Source organism: Misgurnus anguillicaudatus, chromosome 17, assembly GCF_027580225.2.
Source record: "Misgurnus anguillicaudatus chromosome 17, ASM2758022v2, whole genome shotgun sequence".
Lineage (NCBI taxonomy): Eukaryota > Metazoa > Chordata > Actinopteri > Cypriniformes > Cobitidae > Misgurnus > Misgurnus anguillicaudatus.
Genome location: NC_073353.2, coordinates 23,541,024 through 23,556,531, shown reverse-complemented (window position 1 = coordinate 23,556,531; position 15,508 = coordinate 23,541,024). Strand labels below are relative to the sequence as shown.

Sequence of the window (15,508 nt, the reverse complement as noted above, 5' to 3'; positions counted from 1 at the left end):
TTTAGAAGATTCAAACCAATTTGAAAAACAAAGCAATATTTTTATACAGTTTTCCGAGAAGATATTTGATAAGCAACTACCCATCAGCACACTTTCAATGTTTTATTTCTACCAGACATCTTGTCTTTCACAAAGTCAAGCTGAATGGTGAATCTGAGCAGGTTTACATCCAGTGATCACAGCTTGTGCATGTTTTACGTCATTAACATCGGAATCACCACCAATTTCATATTCATGGTACTTTATTTCCTGTGGCATAATAGTAATCTTTGCACTGACAAAGCCATGAATGAAACTCCATTCACAGAGGGAGAATCCAATTATCACGGCACAATGGTGGCCATCTGAGCGATGATTTCTCTCTCTTTTTCCGTCTCTCTCTGTCTCATGCCAAATCTCCTTTTCTCCACTTTCCATTTCCCCTGAAGAAACTATTGTGACAGATATCTAATAAAGTCAAGGACTCTTGCCATAGAATGGAGAGGTACAGCAATATGAATGTCTTCCGACTACACATTTCTACTAGTCGCTATTCAGACAGAGCTGGTAGAAGTCATGAAGTGGGGTGACATATGAAACTAATTTTCAAAGTTTATTTCTACCTTTAAACACTGAAATTCAAAAACATAAACAATAAAATGTAACATTTCACAATTACCTGTCAATGTCAATATTTACGAAAAACAAAATCTTTTAAAAATCTCTGCAGTCCTCTAGGCTTTGCCCATCTGTGAATCTCAATGTCACTGTGCTGCCCTCTGGTGATTCAAATGTGTTTCACAAGTAAGAGAGACATCATTTTTTACTTTCTATCTTTCCAACTGAAATGAATTTTGTAGCCCACTATGTATTTGTTGTGTCAATAAGCTTAATGCCCAGCTGCACTACTTCCTGAACTTCAGCCAGCTCCTTGTTTCCTGTCTGCCATTATTGGACAAACTGATTAATCCAGGTGTGTCCGATTATTGCTGTTGTGACTACTGAGGATTAATCAGTTTGTCCAATAATGGCAGACAGAAAACAAGGAGCTGGCTGAAGTTCAGGAAGTAGTGCAGCTGGGCATAAAGCTTATTACTTAATGTTTTTCTTGTAAGTAAATTAAAAGTAAGCTTTAAGAAAACAGCAGATGTCTATTAAGAAAAGGTCATCTGTCAGCTATACTATAATAAAGGTACATTTTTACCAAAATGTTTTGTTTTGTTCTCAAGATATGTGTATTTTAATAAAGTTGTCATACTATACACTTTTAAAATTGCTGGGTTTACCCAGCGTTGGTTTAAAAAGGGACAAATACAGCCTTTGGGTTAAATTAACCCACAAATTTTTAATATTTGACCCAGTGGGTTAAAACAACCCAGCATAGCTTAAATTACAACTCAACGGGTTGTGCTTGTTTCTTTCTTGACCAAACGCTGGGCCGCTTACCGGTTTCAAGGTATACCAAGGTTTCAAAACCACTAAAATATTCTGTGATACCGTCTCCAAGGTATGAGCTGTGTTTATACAAAGTTCATTAAATCATTAAGGCACGTGTTTGATTTGAGGTTTACATTTAATATACATTACGAAAATATTATATACACGTTTGAAAGCATATTACAATTTAAAGGCTTTATTTTTACCTGGCATTTGAAAATAACAAATTTTAGTGTTCCAATGGAACCGCAAACACCGTGAAACCGTGGTATTTTTGTGGTAATCTTATACCAGCCCATGCATAGTTGTAGATAATCTACCATTTTTTAGAGTGTACATTTTTGTATGTTATAATTTTAAACAATTCATCAACTTATTATTCTTCACAATATAGTGTGACAACATGACCTACTGTATATAAGGTCAGCTTGTGTTAACCTTCTAAGTCCCGAGCTTTGGTTTGTCAATAAATATAATAATCAAATATTTTTCTTTGAACATAAAGCAGTGTAATTGTCCATTTGTGTACAACAGGTTCCAGTTACACAGAATTAAAGGAACATTATATGTAGGATTGTGGTCAAAATTGGTACTGCAATCACAAAACTTGTGGCTAAAACTGGTACTGCAATCACACAACTGGTGGCCAATACACAACATGACAACGTAAACATCAGTTGAGGGCTGCAACTCCACTTTTTAAATGACAATATCCTGGCCAGACCACTGTTGTCAGTGATAGAAGTATTTGAAATGAAAATTATTTTTTAATGTCTAGTGACATATCAGGGCCATTTTATGATTAATTAATATTTACATACTGTTCCTTTAAGTACTATGGTGCAAAAAAAGTGATGTCCACATACAGGTCTTAGGAGGTTAAAGTGACATTTTACTAAACTTTATAGTGTTTGCTGATGTCACACACCCCACATCATGTGTCACTTTTATAAAAATACAAAAATTATAATAGCATGGCAAACATAATAATAAATGCAGATCACGAATATGCAATGACAAAACACGCTACATACTCATCTTAAAACGATTTATTTATTAACAAGCTTATGACACAACATCACATGAGCACACAGACTAAAAACAAAAGAAGCACAGAACATTCTCTACGCTGCATACACGCAAATTCATTTGAAAACCATTTGACAGAAAGTGGCATAGTGTTTGACCAAAACTGAAAAGGAATGACTATTGATTTGAACTACAGACATTACAGTTAAAAGGTTTTTACTGGCATGTTGAGACTCTGATCTCACTCTTCTTTATATGGGCTTTAAAAGTGTCTGCCTGATGACAAGACAAAAACACACACAGACAGACTGATAAGGCAACAGGTGTTCAAGTACGTCACAGGCTGTAGAACAGCATATATATGAATGCAACTCAAAATGAAAGTTTTTATGTTAAAATTATTACAAGTATTTCCTACGACACTTCCTTCATGTATGCAAATGCATATATCCAGGGTGTTTCTAAAAGTGTAATGAAGGTAGCTCCTTTCATTTAAAAAGCTCCAGCTGAAAGTGCACGGCTCCCTCTTCTGGTTGTAGTGGGGTACTGTAGGATTCATAACTTCTCTGTCTGTGGTCACAGTCAGACAGTAGATGAGACTAACAGCATCTGTGGTTTGGCGTTGGTCGAGGGTTGCGTGTCAGTGTGTGTGTCTCTCAGTGAATGCCGTTGTCAAGAACACCCGGTAACTTTAAAGTTTGGGTTGGCTCGACAACTTGATCTTCAGATTATCAGCCAGTTTATCCAAAAACTCGAAAGTGTTGAGGTAATCTGAGCGTGCGACGCTGTGAAAAACAAAAACAGAAAAAAGGACATCTATAGTCAGGTTCATTGTTTTATGACCTTAAGGGAAGTTTGCTGTGGGTACTTCACTTCTATTTTTACATTTAATACACATTTATACCATGGTCTGTTTAAATAGTCGATTCTGATTGGCTGGAAGGTGTGCTTTAAAACCATTTAATGCGCAGGTAGTTCCAGTTTGATTACAGATACATAGTAACACAGTTACACTTGCAGAGAGAGTGAGAGAGAGAAGTGAGTGCGTCTCTCTCTCTCTCTCTCTCTCTCTCTCAGTTCTCTTTTAAAACATCAATTACATGTAATGCATTTCAATGTGTCCTTATATAGTAATCGTGGTTAGAGACGCCGGTTTTATTTCACACTTTACATAATTCATTTAAATAAATGACATGATTAGTTCAAATAAAGATTGCCTGTCATTCATAAATTATTTTAATAAATTAATTAAAGAATCATTAAGTTAGCTATATGCTTAAGCAAGGAGGGGATAGACTTTAAAGAAGAGACGCACACAGCCACAGGTAACTTGCCCACGCATCTCTCTCTCTCTCTTTTCCTCGGGTCCTCTTTCAGTTCTCTGTCTCTCTCGTTTAATAATGAATTTAATTAAATGTGATAATTCATTTAAATAAAAGCGATACGATGGCACTACTTTATTTAAAGCGGAACGGAGTGCGAGTCTTAACTTAAGAAAATGACCATCATTTTACCCGTCTGTTAAAAAATTACACTGTAAACATTAATTACAGCTTTAACTTGGCAAATAACCAAGGTATAAGTGGGATAATCCACGGCTAGCCATGCATTAATTAAGCAATATCGCTCGAGTAGGAGTGTGATATAGCTCTATATCATCACCGCTGTGATTAGGCCAGAGGCACGGGGCCGTAGGGCCAGTGCCGGAGGCAATCACAGCCGTGATGATATAGAGCTATATCACACGACTCCGAGAGCGATATTGAACAGTTCGACGGCACGCGTTTGAAAAACGAAAACTAGAAAACAACAACGGAGTTATTTTAAAAGCCTCTTTGTTTGAGAACTACTTCTTCCGCCACGGATTTGAGGGGTGCCAGAATGACAAGTAACACTTTCGGCTGCTTTGAATCTCATAATAACTCAGTGGATGGAAAAGCCGTTTCTTTATATTACCGTTTCTTGGTCACAAAGTGTAGTTTTAAGATTAGTTCAGTCGAGAATGTATATGTATTATATTTAAATCTACAGTCGATTAGTAAAGATAACGCCTGTTTGAACGTTTGCTTAGTGAGATTAGGTACGTATGAGAACCAAAGCATGAGCGGACGTCAGTGTTCACTCGCCCCGCTGACCACCGCCCTCTCTGCGCTACATCTCTAACAGGGATTCCCTGGCTCTCATGTCGGCCTTGTTTGTTTTTTGGCGCGAGGTAAAAGTGAATAAAACTATACTTGTATAATGTTACTATTGCGTTCCCATTTACTCTTAACGCGATACGAGCACTCGATTATTATTAAACTTTGTTCTTGTCAGTACTATATAAAACGTTTTTTTATAAGTGTCAGAGAGATGTTTTTGCATGCTGCTTATAAATATATCAGTGGCGATATCTCATTACATGTTTTAATAGTCACATCACTATAAAATAAATGATCAATGTCCACATTTAAAAGCTGCGGTGCTTACCTGCAGTTCCACGGTGTTTTCGCGTTCTGATAAGAGATATTGCTCCAGAAAAAATTTGTTTACATTCCTCTTTCCAAGTGTCCACACGATGTGACAAGACATTAATCCCATTAAGTTTAACGTAACATCCAAGAGCGCTGATCTTTGATGGAATAATAACTTCCGATTGGGATTCACACACTGATTCACGAGCTAGTGAACTAATGAGACACACGGAGAGTGATTCAAAACAGCGTGTTTGTGTGTGTGGGCAGTCTTTCCATTCATAGATGAGCCTGTTTAGAGGACCTCCATTCACTAGGTGGCGGAATGATACGAGAGGTGAAGCGGTTACTGTGCCGTTATCAGTAGAATATTGCACGCCTCTTAGCCAATCAGATTCGAGAACCAGAAAGAACTGTTGCATAAAGGGTTTTAAGGCACTTCGCAGAGGCAACCACCCTCCGCTACTTTAATGCATGGCTAGCTGTGGATTACCCCTTACTTAATTAACTTCATGTTAGGTAATGAATCAGCAAATATGGTACTGTTATAATATTTGAGATCCTCATAAATATGCCTAAATGGCTAAGAATTTATGTTGATTACATCAGAGAAAAAAATGCTATTACACCACAATAAGGCAATATTTTTCTGATAATTGTTCAAAATTTTGCTTATTTGTTACACTAAAGTATTGTCAATTGCTGTGTTTCTTGCAAACTCCCATATGAATCCAGTAAACATCTAAACAACTACATTTTAACAAATCACATGTACAGCACCATTAACCCAGTGTTAAGCAGAAAACCGACGTTAGACATGCCCTTAATGCAAATGGCCAGATCCTTGGTCATGAAACCGGCTTCAATGGTTTCTACACAAACAGCCTCCAGTGCTTCTGCAAATACTCGCAGCTCTGCGTTCTTATCCAGCTCTGCCCGGTGCAAGAGCCCTCTTGTCCATGCAAAGATAGAGGCTGATGAGACAAAACCATAATAGGGTTTATGAAGTTGCACTTAAGTGGATTTAAAGTCAACATGAAATTTGACCAAGACATTATTGGTTAATATAACTTTTCCTGCCCTCGTGATTTTTGTGCTCGTTTATGATTGGTATGCAAATATGCTGTTCTTTTGTGTGTATGTGTAACAAATAAAACTCGAGGTGTGTTTTCTTACCAATGGGGTTGGTGGAGGTCTCCTTGCCCTGTTGGTGCATACGATAGTGCCGCGTAACAGTGCCATGGGCGGCCTCAGATTCTACCGTACGCCCATCCGGACAAATAAGCACGCTGGTCATCATTCCTAATGACCCATAACCTATAAACAGAATCCAGACACTATACATTTTATTTCTTTTAATTTCATTATTCACAACAACAAAATTTCCAACTTTAAAAGGAAAAAAAAATATTTTAAGGAATACTGCTGCACACCTAAAAATCCTTACATCGTGTGGTGCAAAAAATGTATATTGAATAATTTTACGTTATTTATTTGCAAGTTAGTTTTACTCACCCTGAGCTACCGAGTCTGACTGCACATCTCCATCATAGTTCTTGCAAGCCCAGATAAAACCTCCCTCAGACTTCATGGCCTGAGCCACCATATCATCAATCAACCTATGCTCATACCAGATGCCTTTGGCCTCATACTGAGCTCTGTACTGTCTGCCACACACACATACACATACAGTGTCAACATGGTTTTCTTGTATTGATGTTTATTTTTTTGCATGCAGGCTCTAAAAACAGGCTGATATCAACAGTAAATGCACATATTGTTTGTTATTTTGTTTAAAACCTCAAAAAAGCTATATGAGGTTTTCATAAATGCCTGCTGAAAGTTTTTAATAGGATACAGTTTTTACAAACTAAATCATACATTTATATGAAGTGTGAGGGTAAAGACCATTTCTGACTCACTTTTCATAGATCTCCTGGAAGATGTCTTTGAAGCGCCCATCATATTTCTTTAAAATTGTGTTTTTAGTACTGAGGTACATCGGCCAGCCTTTGGTCAATCCCATTTGGAAAGAGCTGTGAGCAAAATCCCGGATAGAATTATCTGTGTTGTACATTCCCAGCGCAACTCCACCAGTACCTATAGCGAAAAATACATTGTCATGCTTGCTGTTTTAACCCTTTACCCATTAATAATTATTTCAATCCAACATTAATTCCAAAACGTTTAACAAACTAAAGACTTTGTTAAGCAGTTAATGACTCTGAATATTAAAGGGAAAGTTAACCCAATAATATTACAATGAAAAATGAATGGTGGCTGAGACAATCAGTCCCCTGATTCACAGTTTTCCAATATTTTCCTATGTTCTTACCTCAACTTAGACAAATTAATACATACTTATCTTTATGCAATGTGTGCACTTAATCTTTGTACAGCATGTTCTGCATGTGTTAGCATTTAGCCTAGCCCCACTCATTCCTTAGGATCCAAGTAGGGATGAATTTAGAAGCCACCAAACACTTCCATGTTTCCCCTATGTTACATGAGTAGTTACACGAGTAAGTATGGTGGCACAAAATAAAATGTGACCACTTTTAAGCAGATAAAAATTGGGAACTATATTGTATGGCGGAAGAGCACTTAGTTTGCAGCACTTTGACCTCAGTGCGCAGTAACATCATCACTCCTGACTACTCGCCCTATCGCTCAAACTTCCGTCAATATTACTGTACCCGATGTCAAAGTGCTGCAAACTTAAATGCTCCTCTGCCATACAATATAGTTCTCATTTATTAAATAGGCAAAACATGGTATTGTTGGTGGCTTCTAAATCCCTCCGTTTGGATCCTAAGGAAATGAATGGGGCTAAGCTTAATGCTAACACCATCACGATGCACTGTACAAAGTTTAAGTGCACGCATATCATAAAGAAAGGTATGTATTAATTTGTCTAAGAAGTTGAGATAAGAACATAGTAAAATATTGAAAAACGGTGGTGTTTTCCTTTAAGTAAGGAATAATTGACAACGGGCCTTGAATTATACTAAAATAATGCACCCCCAAGATGGTAATGCGGCACGACGCAAAATAATTCAAAGGACTGGAGTCAATTATTCTGTTTATACCACGGTTACCACAGACATTGCTTTGGTGGTTCTTTTAAGATATTTGACATGTTAAGTGTAAACATTAACAAAGATTAATCAAAGCTAATAAACTATATGGTCTGGTTTCACAGACAAGGCTTAGCTAATACCAGAAATATGCCTTAGTTAAATTAAGATGTGAGCATTTTCTATAAAAATGTTTTTGAAAAAGGAATTGCTGGCATGTATCTTGAGACAAATCAATGGCTCCGGCATATTTTAAGATCTGTCACAAGAAGTTATTTTCAGTTGAGACAGCTCAAACATGTGTTTTAGTCTAGAACTAGCCTTAAGCCTTGTCTATAAAACCAGGGGTAAATTGTTCATTGCTAGTTCATAATAGCTAATGCATTTACTAATGTTAACAAATAAAACCTTATTGTAAAGTGTAACCAAAACATTGTCTAGTTAGTAATATGTTTGTTTTCTATGGCTATTTTTATAGTGAGAACAATTTGATGAACTACATTGGCCTAGTTACATAGACAGGGCTTAGCTAAAGCCAGGACTAGATCCTATTTAAATTAAGATGTTTAAGCATCTTTTATAAACATACCGGTACCTAGGAAAAGACGTTACTGGTGGGTATTTTCAGAAAAATCAATGCCACTATTTTAAGATCTGTCAGTGCAAGTTATTTTCAGTTGAGGCAGCTCAAACATGTGTTTTAGTCTTGAACTAGCCTTAAAGGGACATTACACTTTTTTTGAAAATATTCAAAAAATATATTTTCCAGCTCCATAGAGTTGATTTTTACCGTTTTGGAATCCATTAAGCCGATCTCTGGGTCTGGCAGCACCACTTCCAACATAGCTCAGCACAATCCATTGAATCTGATCAGACCATTAGCATCACACTCAAAAATAACCAAAGAGTTTCAATATTTTTTCCTATTTAAAACTTCTGTAGTTACATCGTGTACTAAAATCGACGAAAAAGTTGTGATTTTCTAGGAACTATACTCTCAAACTGGCGTAATAATCAGTGACTTTGCTAATGTAACATTGCTGCAGCAGGCGTAGTAATATTACGCACAGCCCGAAAATAGTTATCTTGGTTACTTTCAATACCAGGGGACTATTTTCGGGCACTGTGTAATATCACTACGCCTGCTGCAGCCATGTTACATCACCAAAGTCCTTGATTATTGACTAAATGAGAGTATAGTTTCTAGCCATATCTGCCATAAAAATTGCAACTTTAATTTTCCGTCAGTCTTAGTACACGATGTAAAGTCAAGTTTTAAATAAGAAAAATATCGAAACTCTTTGGTTATTATTTAGCGCGATGCTAATGGTCTAATCAGATTCAATGGGTTATGCTAAGCTATGCTAAAAGTGGTACCGCCAGACCCGGAAATCAGCTGAATGGATTCCAAAATATATATCTTATATATATCACATTTAATAAACACATATTCTTTGTTATATATCTTATATAAACAAAGAAAACTTATATCACAAGAACACATATAAACATCACTGCAAACATTAATAAGTTTATTTCATATTTGCTATATAGGCTACCTTCAAAGTCATGGACAACAAACTGAAGTGGCTCTCCTCCGTTCTTGGGTGTGAATGTCATTTCCACTTTTCCAGGACCGGGAACAACAAAATCTGTGGCCTTGTACTGTTGAAGTGAAGAGGATAGGACACCTTATGTATTGCAGAATTAATATAATACACAGTTTCAAGCTTTTAAAACAGCAGCGTTGTGGTAAATCACCAATAATCAAATTTATGAATAATAATATTATTTCACTACTGCTCATGTCAAGAGTTAATAATAGTAAACATCATTAACAACAAGATGCTCTAATCTCCAATTACAGCTTCATACCTGGTCACCGTGTGCGTGCCTGCCGATGATAATAGGCTTGATCCAGCCTGGAACCAAGCGGGGAATGTTTTTACAGATAATAGCTTCTCTGAACACAGTGCCACCAAGGATGTTCCTGATTGTTCCATTGGGAGAACGCCACATCTGCTTAAGCTTGAACTCCTCTACGCGCTTCTCATCAGGCGTGATTGTGGCACACTTGATGCCGACGTTGAAACGCCTTACGGCCTCTGCCGCCTCTACGGTGACCTTGTCATCAGTGGCATCACGGTTCTCCATTCCAAGATCATAGCTGCCACACACAGAGAAAATACAGACAACACCATTAAGTGCTATGTACTCAACATGTATTTTTGCTCAGACAGCTTAAATTAATTAGATTAAAAATAAAAGATTTGTCTTTTAAGTAAACAGTATATATATTTTTTCTATTTTTGATGCAGAAACAAATTGCAAGGGTGACAATGGAATTAAACGCTTACAAACCATCTCATCTTGTCAAATTTGGTAAGTATAATCTTATATAATACTGTTGCAACACTATGCAACACTTAGCACTCAGGCAGACAGAGGGTGTCTCATGGCATACTCTGAATGGGGTCAATGGGAAACTAGTGTCATGGTAATGTAGCACAAAGACACAGTGTTCTAGTTAGCAGACATACACTCACCTAAAGGATTATTAGGAACACCATACTAATGTTTGACCCCCTTTCGCCTTTAGAACTGTCTTAATTCTACATGGCATTGATTCAACAAGGTGCTGAAAGCATTCTTTAGAAATGTTGGCCCACATTAATAGTATAGCATCTTGCAGTTGATGGAGATTTGTGGGATGTACATCCAGGGCACGAAGCTCCCGTTCCACCACATCCCAAAGATGCTCTATTGGGTTGAGATCTGGTGACTGTGGGGGCCATTTTAGTACAGTGAACTCATTGTCATGTTTAAGAAACCAATTTGATATGATTCGAGCTTTGTGACATGGTGCATTATTCTGCTGGAAGTAGCCATCAGAGGATGGGTACATGGTGGTCATAAAGGGATGGACATGGTCAGAAACAACGCTCAGGCAGGCCTGGCATTTAAACGATGCCCAATTGGCAGTAAGGGGCCTAAAGTGTGCCAAGAAAATATCCCCTACACCATTTCACCATTGCATTAATGAGAAATTGAACAGGTGTTCCTAATAATCCTTTAGGTGAGTGTTCAACACAACATAATTTCTACTTGTGCTAAAACAAACAGAAATAATAATCATATTATTTCACAAAAGAGCAGAATACATCTAAGCCCACATAGCAGATTGTGGGAGAAAATCTGTGGCTCTAAATATGGCAAAATATGTTAAAAGAAGGCATTTTTTCTCAAGTTCTTTACAATCTGATTGTAATCTGATTAAAAAACAAAACAAATCGAATCATCTGATCAACGATGAGCCTTGACATGCTGCGGAATTTACGGCATGTGCATTTCTGAGGTGCATTATTATATTTGAAAATATATCATCCAGCTACCAGAAACATACCATCAAATTTTGTGAAACTGATGCATTTTCAAAGTAAAATAAAATAAAATCATCCACTCCAATTTAAATTCCTTTCAGCCACATTCAGGATTGCTCAACAGAACAAGCGAACAAAAGACCTCGTCTGTTTTGTGTATGCGTGACTGAACTGATGATGATTTAAACCAGAGAGGAAGCGTACAACAAGATTCAAACGCAGTATACGGTAGAGAGAACATCCCTTAAGATTAAATACAGGACTGCCAGAAAGGTGAAGGGTCCCATACTTTTCTTTTTCTGCCAGAGTTGTTGCATGCTGTGACCTTTGACCCACTTTGGTCCTCCCTCTGCACTAAATGCTGTAAAATGAGGATGCTATGTCTACGGGGAGGGGAAAGTTTCATAAACATTGAATTTACAAATATAAAGGCAACATTTACATTCACTGAGTTTGACAAGCAGCCCTCAAAATTGACATCAAGAATATAAAGACATTCCCAATAAACTTAATGTCGAAACAGATTACATGCAGTTCTAGGGGTGCCAGAGACTTCCATCCAGAAACACAAAAATTATATTGTATAATAATAATAATAATACAAAAACGAACAGATAGTATAATAAATGTCTTTACACATTAGGCCTTGACCAAGGGACAGTATTGCAACTTCACAATCATCTAGAAAGCGGATTAGATTCTTGGAAAGTAAATAGGATTGGCTGAATGTCACATGACTCTCAATAAATCTCTACTTTATGTTTGGAAAACTTTTAAATTCAATGCTAAAATAGAAAACATATACCGATCACGTACAAATTGAGCATGGGAGGCCTGTGATGACTAGGAATCATAATGTAAATAAAAGAATGAATGACACGTAAAAACAAATGATTTAATGATTCTTCACGCAGAGCTGTAGAGGCCTTAAAAACAAGTTTGAAGTTCAGGGTAAGTGACTGAATGCACAAATGTCAGAGGATCTCCCTTTAAGTGGCGACACCTTGTTCGCTAACAGATAACATTCTTATCAGACAGATATGGCTTTAGTTTGCACTCTTCTTCAATAACTCTAGGTCAGGTTCATGTACAACACTACTTTATGTACTTCACTAAAACAGTGTTTATAGTTAGAGCCAGTATGATCAAATTGTAACCATAAGCACAAAGTTCACATGTTGACAATTAACATGGACATGGAGTACATGGAGAAAGGCTAATGATGTAACAACAGCTCTTACTTTCCCCTGTGGGATGACAACGCTTCTTTTTGGCCTTGACAACAAACACTGTGTCAAAGAGTAATATGCATTGCCTAACAGGAAACTTCAGTTGTGTTACTTCAAATCATTGTAATAACTGGATAATGGGGCGGTTTCCCGTACAGGGATCAGACTAGTCCTAGACTAAAATAAATGTTAGAGCTGTCTAAACTGAAAACAACTTGCACTGACATGTCTTTAAATACATCAATGTCCTTTGTTTTGCCTCAAAATGCACACAAGTAATGTTTTTTGTAAGACATATTTGTTAAAACTATATTTCCTAATTAAACTAAATCCTAGTCCTGGCTTTAGCTAATCCCTGTCTGAGAAACCACCCCAATGTCATTAAAGTCAATCATAAGGGAAATCATATAAAATGAGAGAGTGTCACACACGGCTAATCTCACCTGTGCAGGTCAAGCTCCAGGTACGGGAAGATGAGTTTCTCTTTTATAAGATCCCATATTACTCTGGTCATTTCATCTCCTTGCATCTCGACCACAGAACCAGCTTTGATCTTCTGAGACATTTTGGAGCCTACAAGATTTATGATGGTTAGATGTACACGTACAGTAGAGCTAGCGCAACCTCGACAAAATTGATGGATTCCATTCAGAAAATATAGTTGCACAACCTGTGGGTCAACATTTCCCCCATTAAACCTGTTTTAACCGACAGCATTTATGGACTTGTAGTTCAAGACCTACATGCTGAAATACAGGTCTAACAATAATGCACACTAAGGGACAAAATTCTGTATTGTGTTTTGAAAATGCAACACATTTTCTGCACATTCTCTCTATAGCAATTTATAATTTTTATGTACCGTCATTGGGACAGTCACAGAAAGCAATTTTTAAAATGCAATGTACTGTAAATACCAAAATACACAAATAAAGTATATTATTATTCTGTAGCATACAGAACCAAGTATTCAGGCACTGTATCCTTTGATGCATGCCATTTTATTGTATCAACTTTAAAGAGCGACATTTTAGTTATTGTCATGTTTATTTCAAACAAATGCAACAGCACCTGACAGATGGGCAGTCTGTAATATGACACCGACCTTTCATTCACAATGAACTACGATGTATTTTTGATTTAGTTTTACAAATTGACATGTTACGCAACAAAACATGTAGGGCAAAGGTGAAATAGCCTACAGCGCGTGTAACATCATAACTTTATTATGTGATAAAGAGTTTTAATAACAACGAGTTTTTATGTAATTAAACATATATCAGTAATGAAAAAAATGAATTACTATAACGTACAGAATGAGAACATCTATTAAAATTTTGATTTTAAAATATTGCGTCGTTTACGATTAATGCATTACTGTATGTGAGTCGTTTCCCCATAAGGATTATGTTTTGTTCATTCGGTAGCTCTATAAACTGTATGTCAAACAACAGCAATAACATTGCGACTTGCGGCTATTTGAACACTAAGAGAATTACAATTCAATTCACAACGCCTACCTTATTCTTCTTCAGATGGTACCAGAATAAATTGATAGATTCCTAGATGGTCGATATGTCCTATTGAGACTTGAAGGCTGGCTTTGAGCTACAGACTCGGAGGGCGTCGTTTCCGATCAGCTGAGGGGACGGATAGGCTCTCCACGGGCTCTGCTCATATAACTATTGCTCAATCAGACGATCTTCCACCAATCCAAGAAAATACGAAAGGAAACTCAAACAAGTAGTCCCGCCTTCAAAATCTATCTATTGTATACCATTTAAAAATGCATATTTTCAGACTTACAGCTGTTTTTACAGTGAGGGAGGAACCATTTCCATCAAGAGGGTGCTTTGGCGTCGCAAAAATATATGAATCCCTCCATGAGCCTGCATTTTAATCAGCACGTTTTTGTATTTTACTCAGAAGATTTGCATGATAGAAAGTGTCGTCTTTAATATATGGATGTTCACAAAGATTGTCACTCGAGATGGAAATGTAAAACCCGACCTTCCCATTATTTACAAAAATGTCTTGTCTATACATTGCAATTGGTCTAATCAAAGAGCGCGGAGAAAAGTAACATGTAGCACGTGACCTATCGCATATACGTGCTGTTTTGGCTGATTTTAAAACCTCACACAGACTATTTAATAGACATTGAATTAAAGTAAACGGATTAAAGTATCAAAGATATCATATGTAACATACAGAGCTACTTTATTACAACTAAAGTCCCGCCCATTAACGAATGTTCATGCTGTTACGTCACAGCAGCGCGCTGAAACCGGAAACATATTTCTACTCAGGTAGCCTTGGCCTGTGCATTAATTCCTCACATGCAAAAATGTGCTTTCAAGTATGCAGCAACAAATGGTGACATAATAATTCGTCATAACACCACCCCAAAATATTAAAAAACAGGTACCATTTTCTTTTAAACAATATCGTCATGACCTTTCTTGTAAAAGATGTGTGTTCAAGTGCAACAGCTGTTAATTGTTACCAACATATTTACCTACACAGAAGAAAATGAAGTTTTGGCGATTTCAAGTTCACACATTCGCCAAACCATAGCCAAAACATGCAGCTGAAACAAACAATGCAGGTAAGAAAGTTACAGGGTGACCCTAACCTCCAAAACGCAGTCGGTCTCTTGAGTAGGGCATTTTCTCAATCCACCTTTAACACGATGATCTTGACGTACTAAAACGGTTTGTGTTATAGGTTACCCGAAAATTGCTCTATCCTCTTATAAAATGCGGTGATAAAACCTGCAGGTTTAAATAGAGGCCGGTAGATGTCGCAATTTCATTACTCACTACGCACGAGTAACTGTCACAACCATTTTTGATTATATGGATTCGAGTGTATATTGTAAAGGTTTAGCGTAACGTGGCTCTGACTTTACTTAGTTAAATGTT

General features: G+C 37.0%; 2 protein-coding genes across 2 annotated transcripts in view; one reads left to right on the top strand and one right to left on the bottom strand.

The window, feature by feature from the left end:
* Positions 1–2,450: 2,450 nt before the first annotated feature.
* Positions 2,451–15,371, bottom strand: idh1 (isocitrate dehydrogenase (NADP(+)) 1). The gene is made up of 9 exons (XM_055216312.2): positions 15,220–15,371; positions 13,028–13,157; positions 9,851–10,142; positions 9,535–9,640; positions 6,821–6,998; positions 6,414–6,565; positions 6,075–6,215; positions 5,710–5,872; positions 2,451–3,230 (listed from the first exon to the last, which is right to left on the bottom strand). The coding sequence occupies exons 1-9, from the start codon at positions 15,251–15,253 to the stop codon at positions 3,137–3,139; spliced, it is 1,290 nt and encodes a 429-aa protein (XP_055072287.1). The 5' UTR covers positions 15,254–15,371; the 3' UTR covers positions 2,451–3,136.
* Positions 14,708–15,508, top strand: part of kcnh3 (potassium voltage-gated channel, subfamily H (eag-related), member 3) — a 147,359-nt gene continuing 146,558 nt past the window's right edge. Inside the window, exons 1-2 of the mRNA XM_055216307.2 lie at positions 14,708–15,008; positions 15,111–15,192. The gene's annotated coding sequence lies outside the window, so the exon portion shown is untranslated. The remainder of the gene's footprint in view (positions 15,009–15,110; positions 15,193–15,508) is intronic.

Excerpts from the sequence above, each read along its gene's own strand:
- idh1 (XM_055216312.2), bottom strand. The coding sequence starts at position 15,253 with ATGCCCTACTCAAGAGACCGACTGCGTTTTGGAG. Across the intron at positions 6,566-6,820 it reads TTCCAGGAGATCTATGAAAA|ACAGTACAGAGCTCAGTATG; the intron begins GTGAGTCAGAAA and ends TGTGTGTGGCAG. Across the intron at positions 5,873-6,074 it reads GACCTCCACCAACCCCATTG|CCTCTATCTTTGCATGGACA; the intron begins GTAAGAAAACAC and ends TTGTCTCATCAG.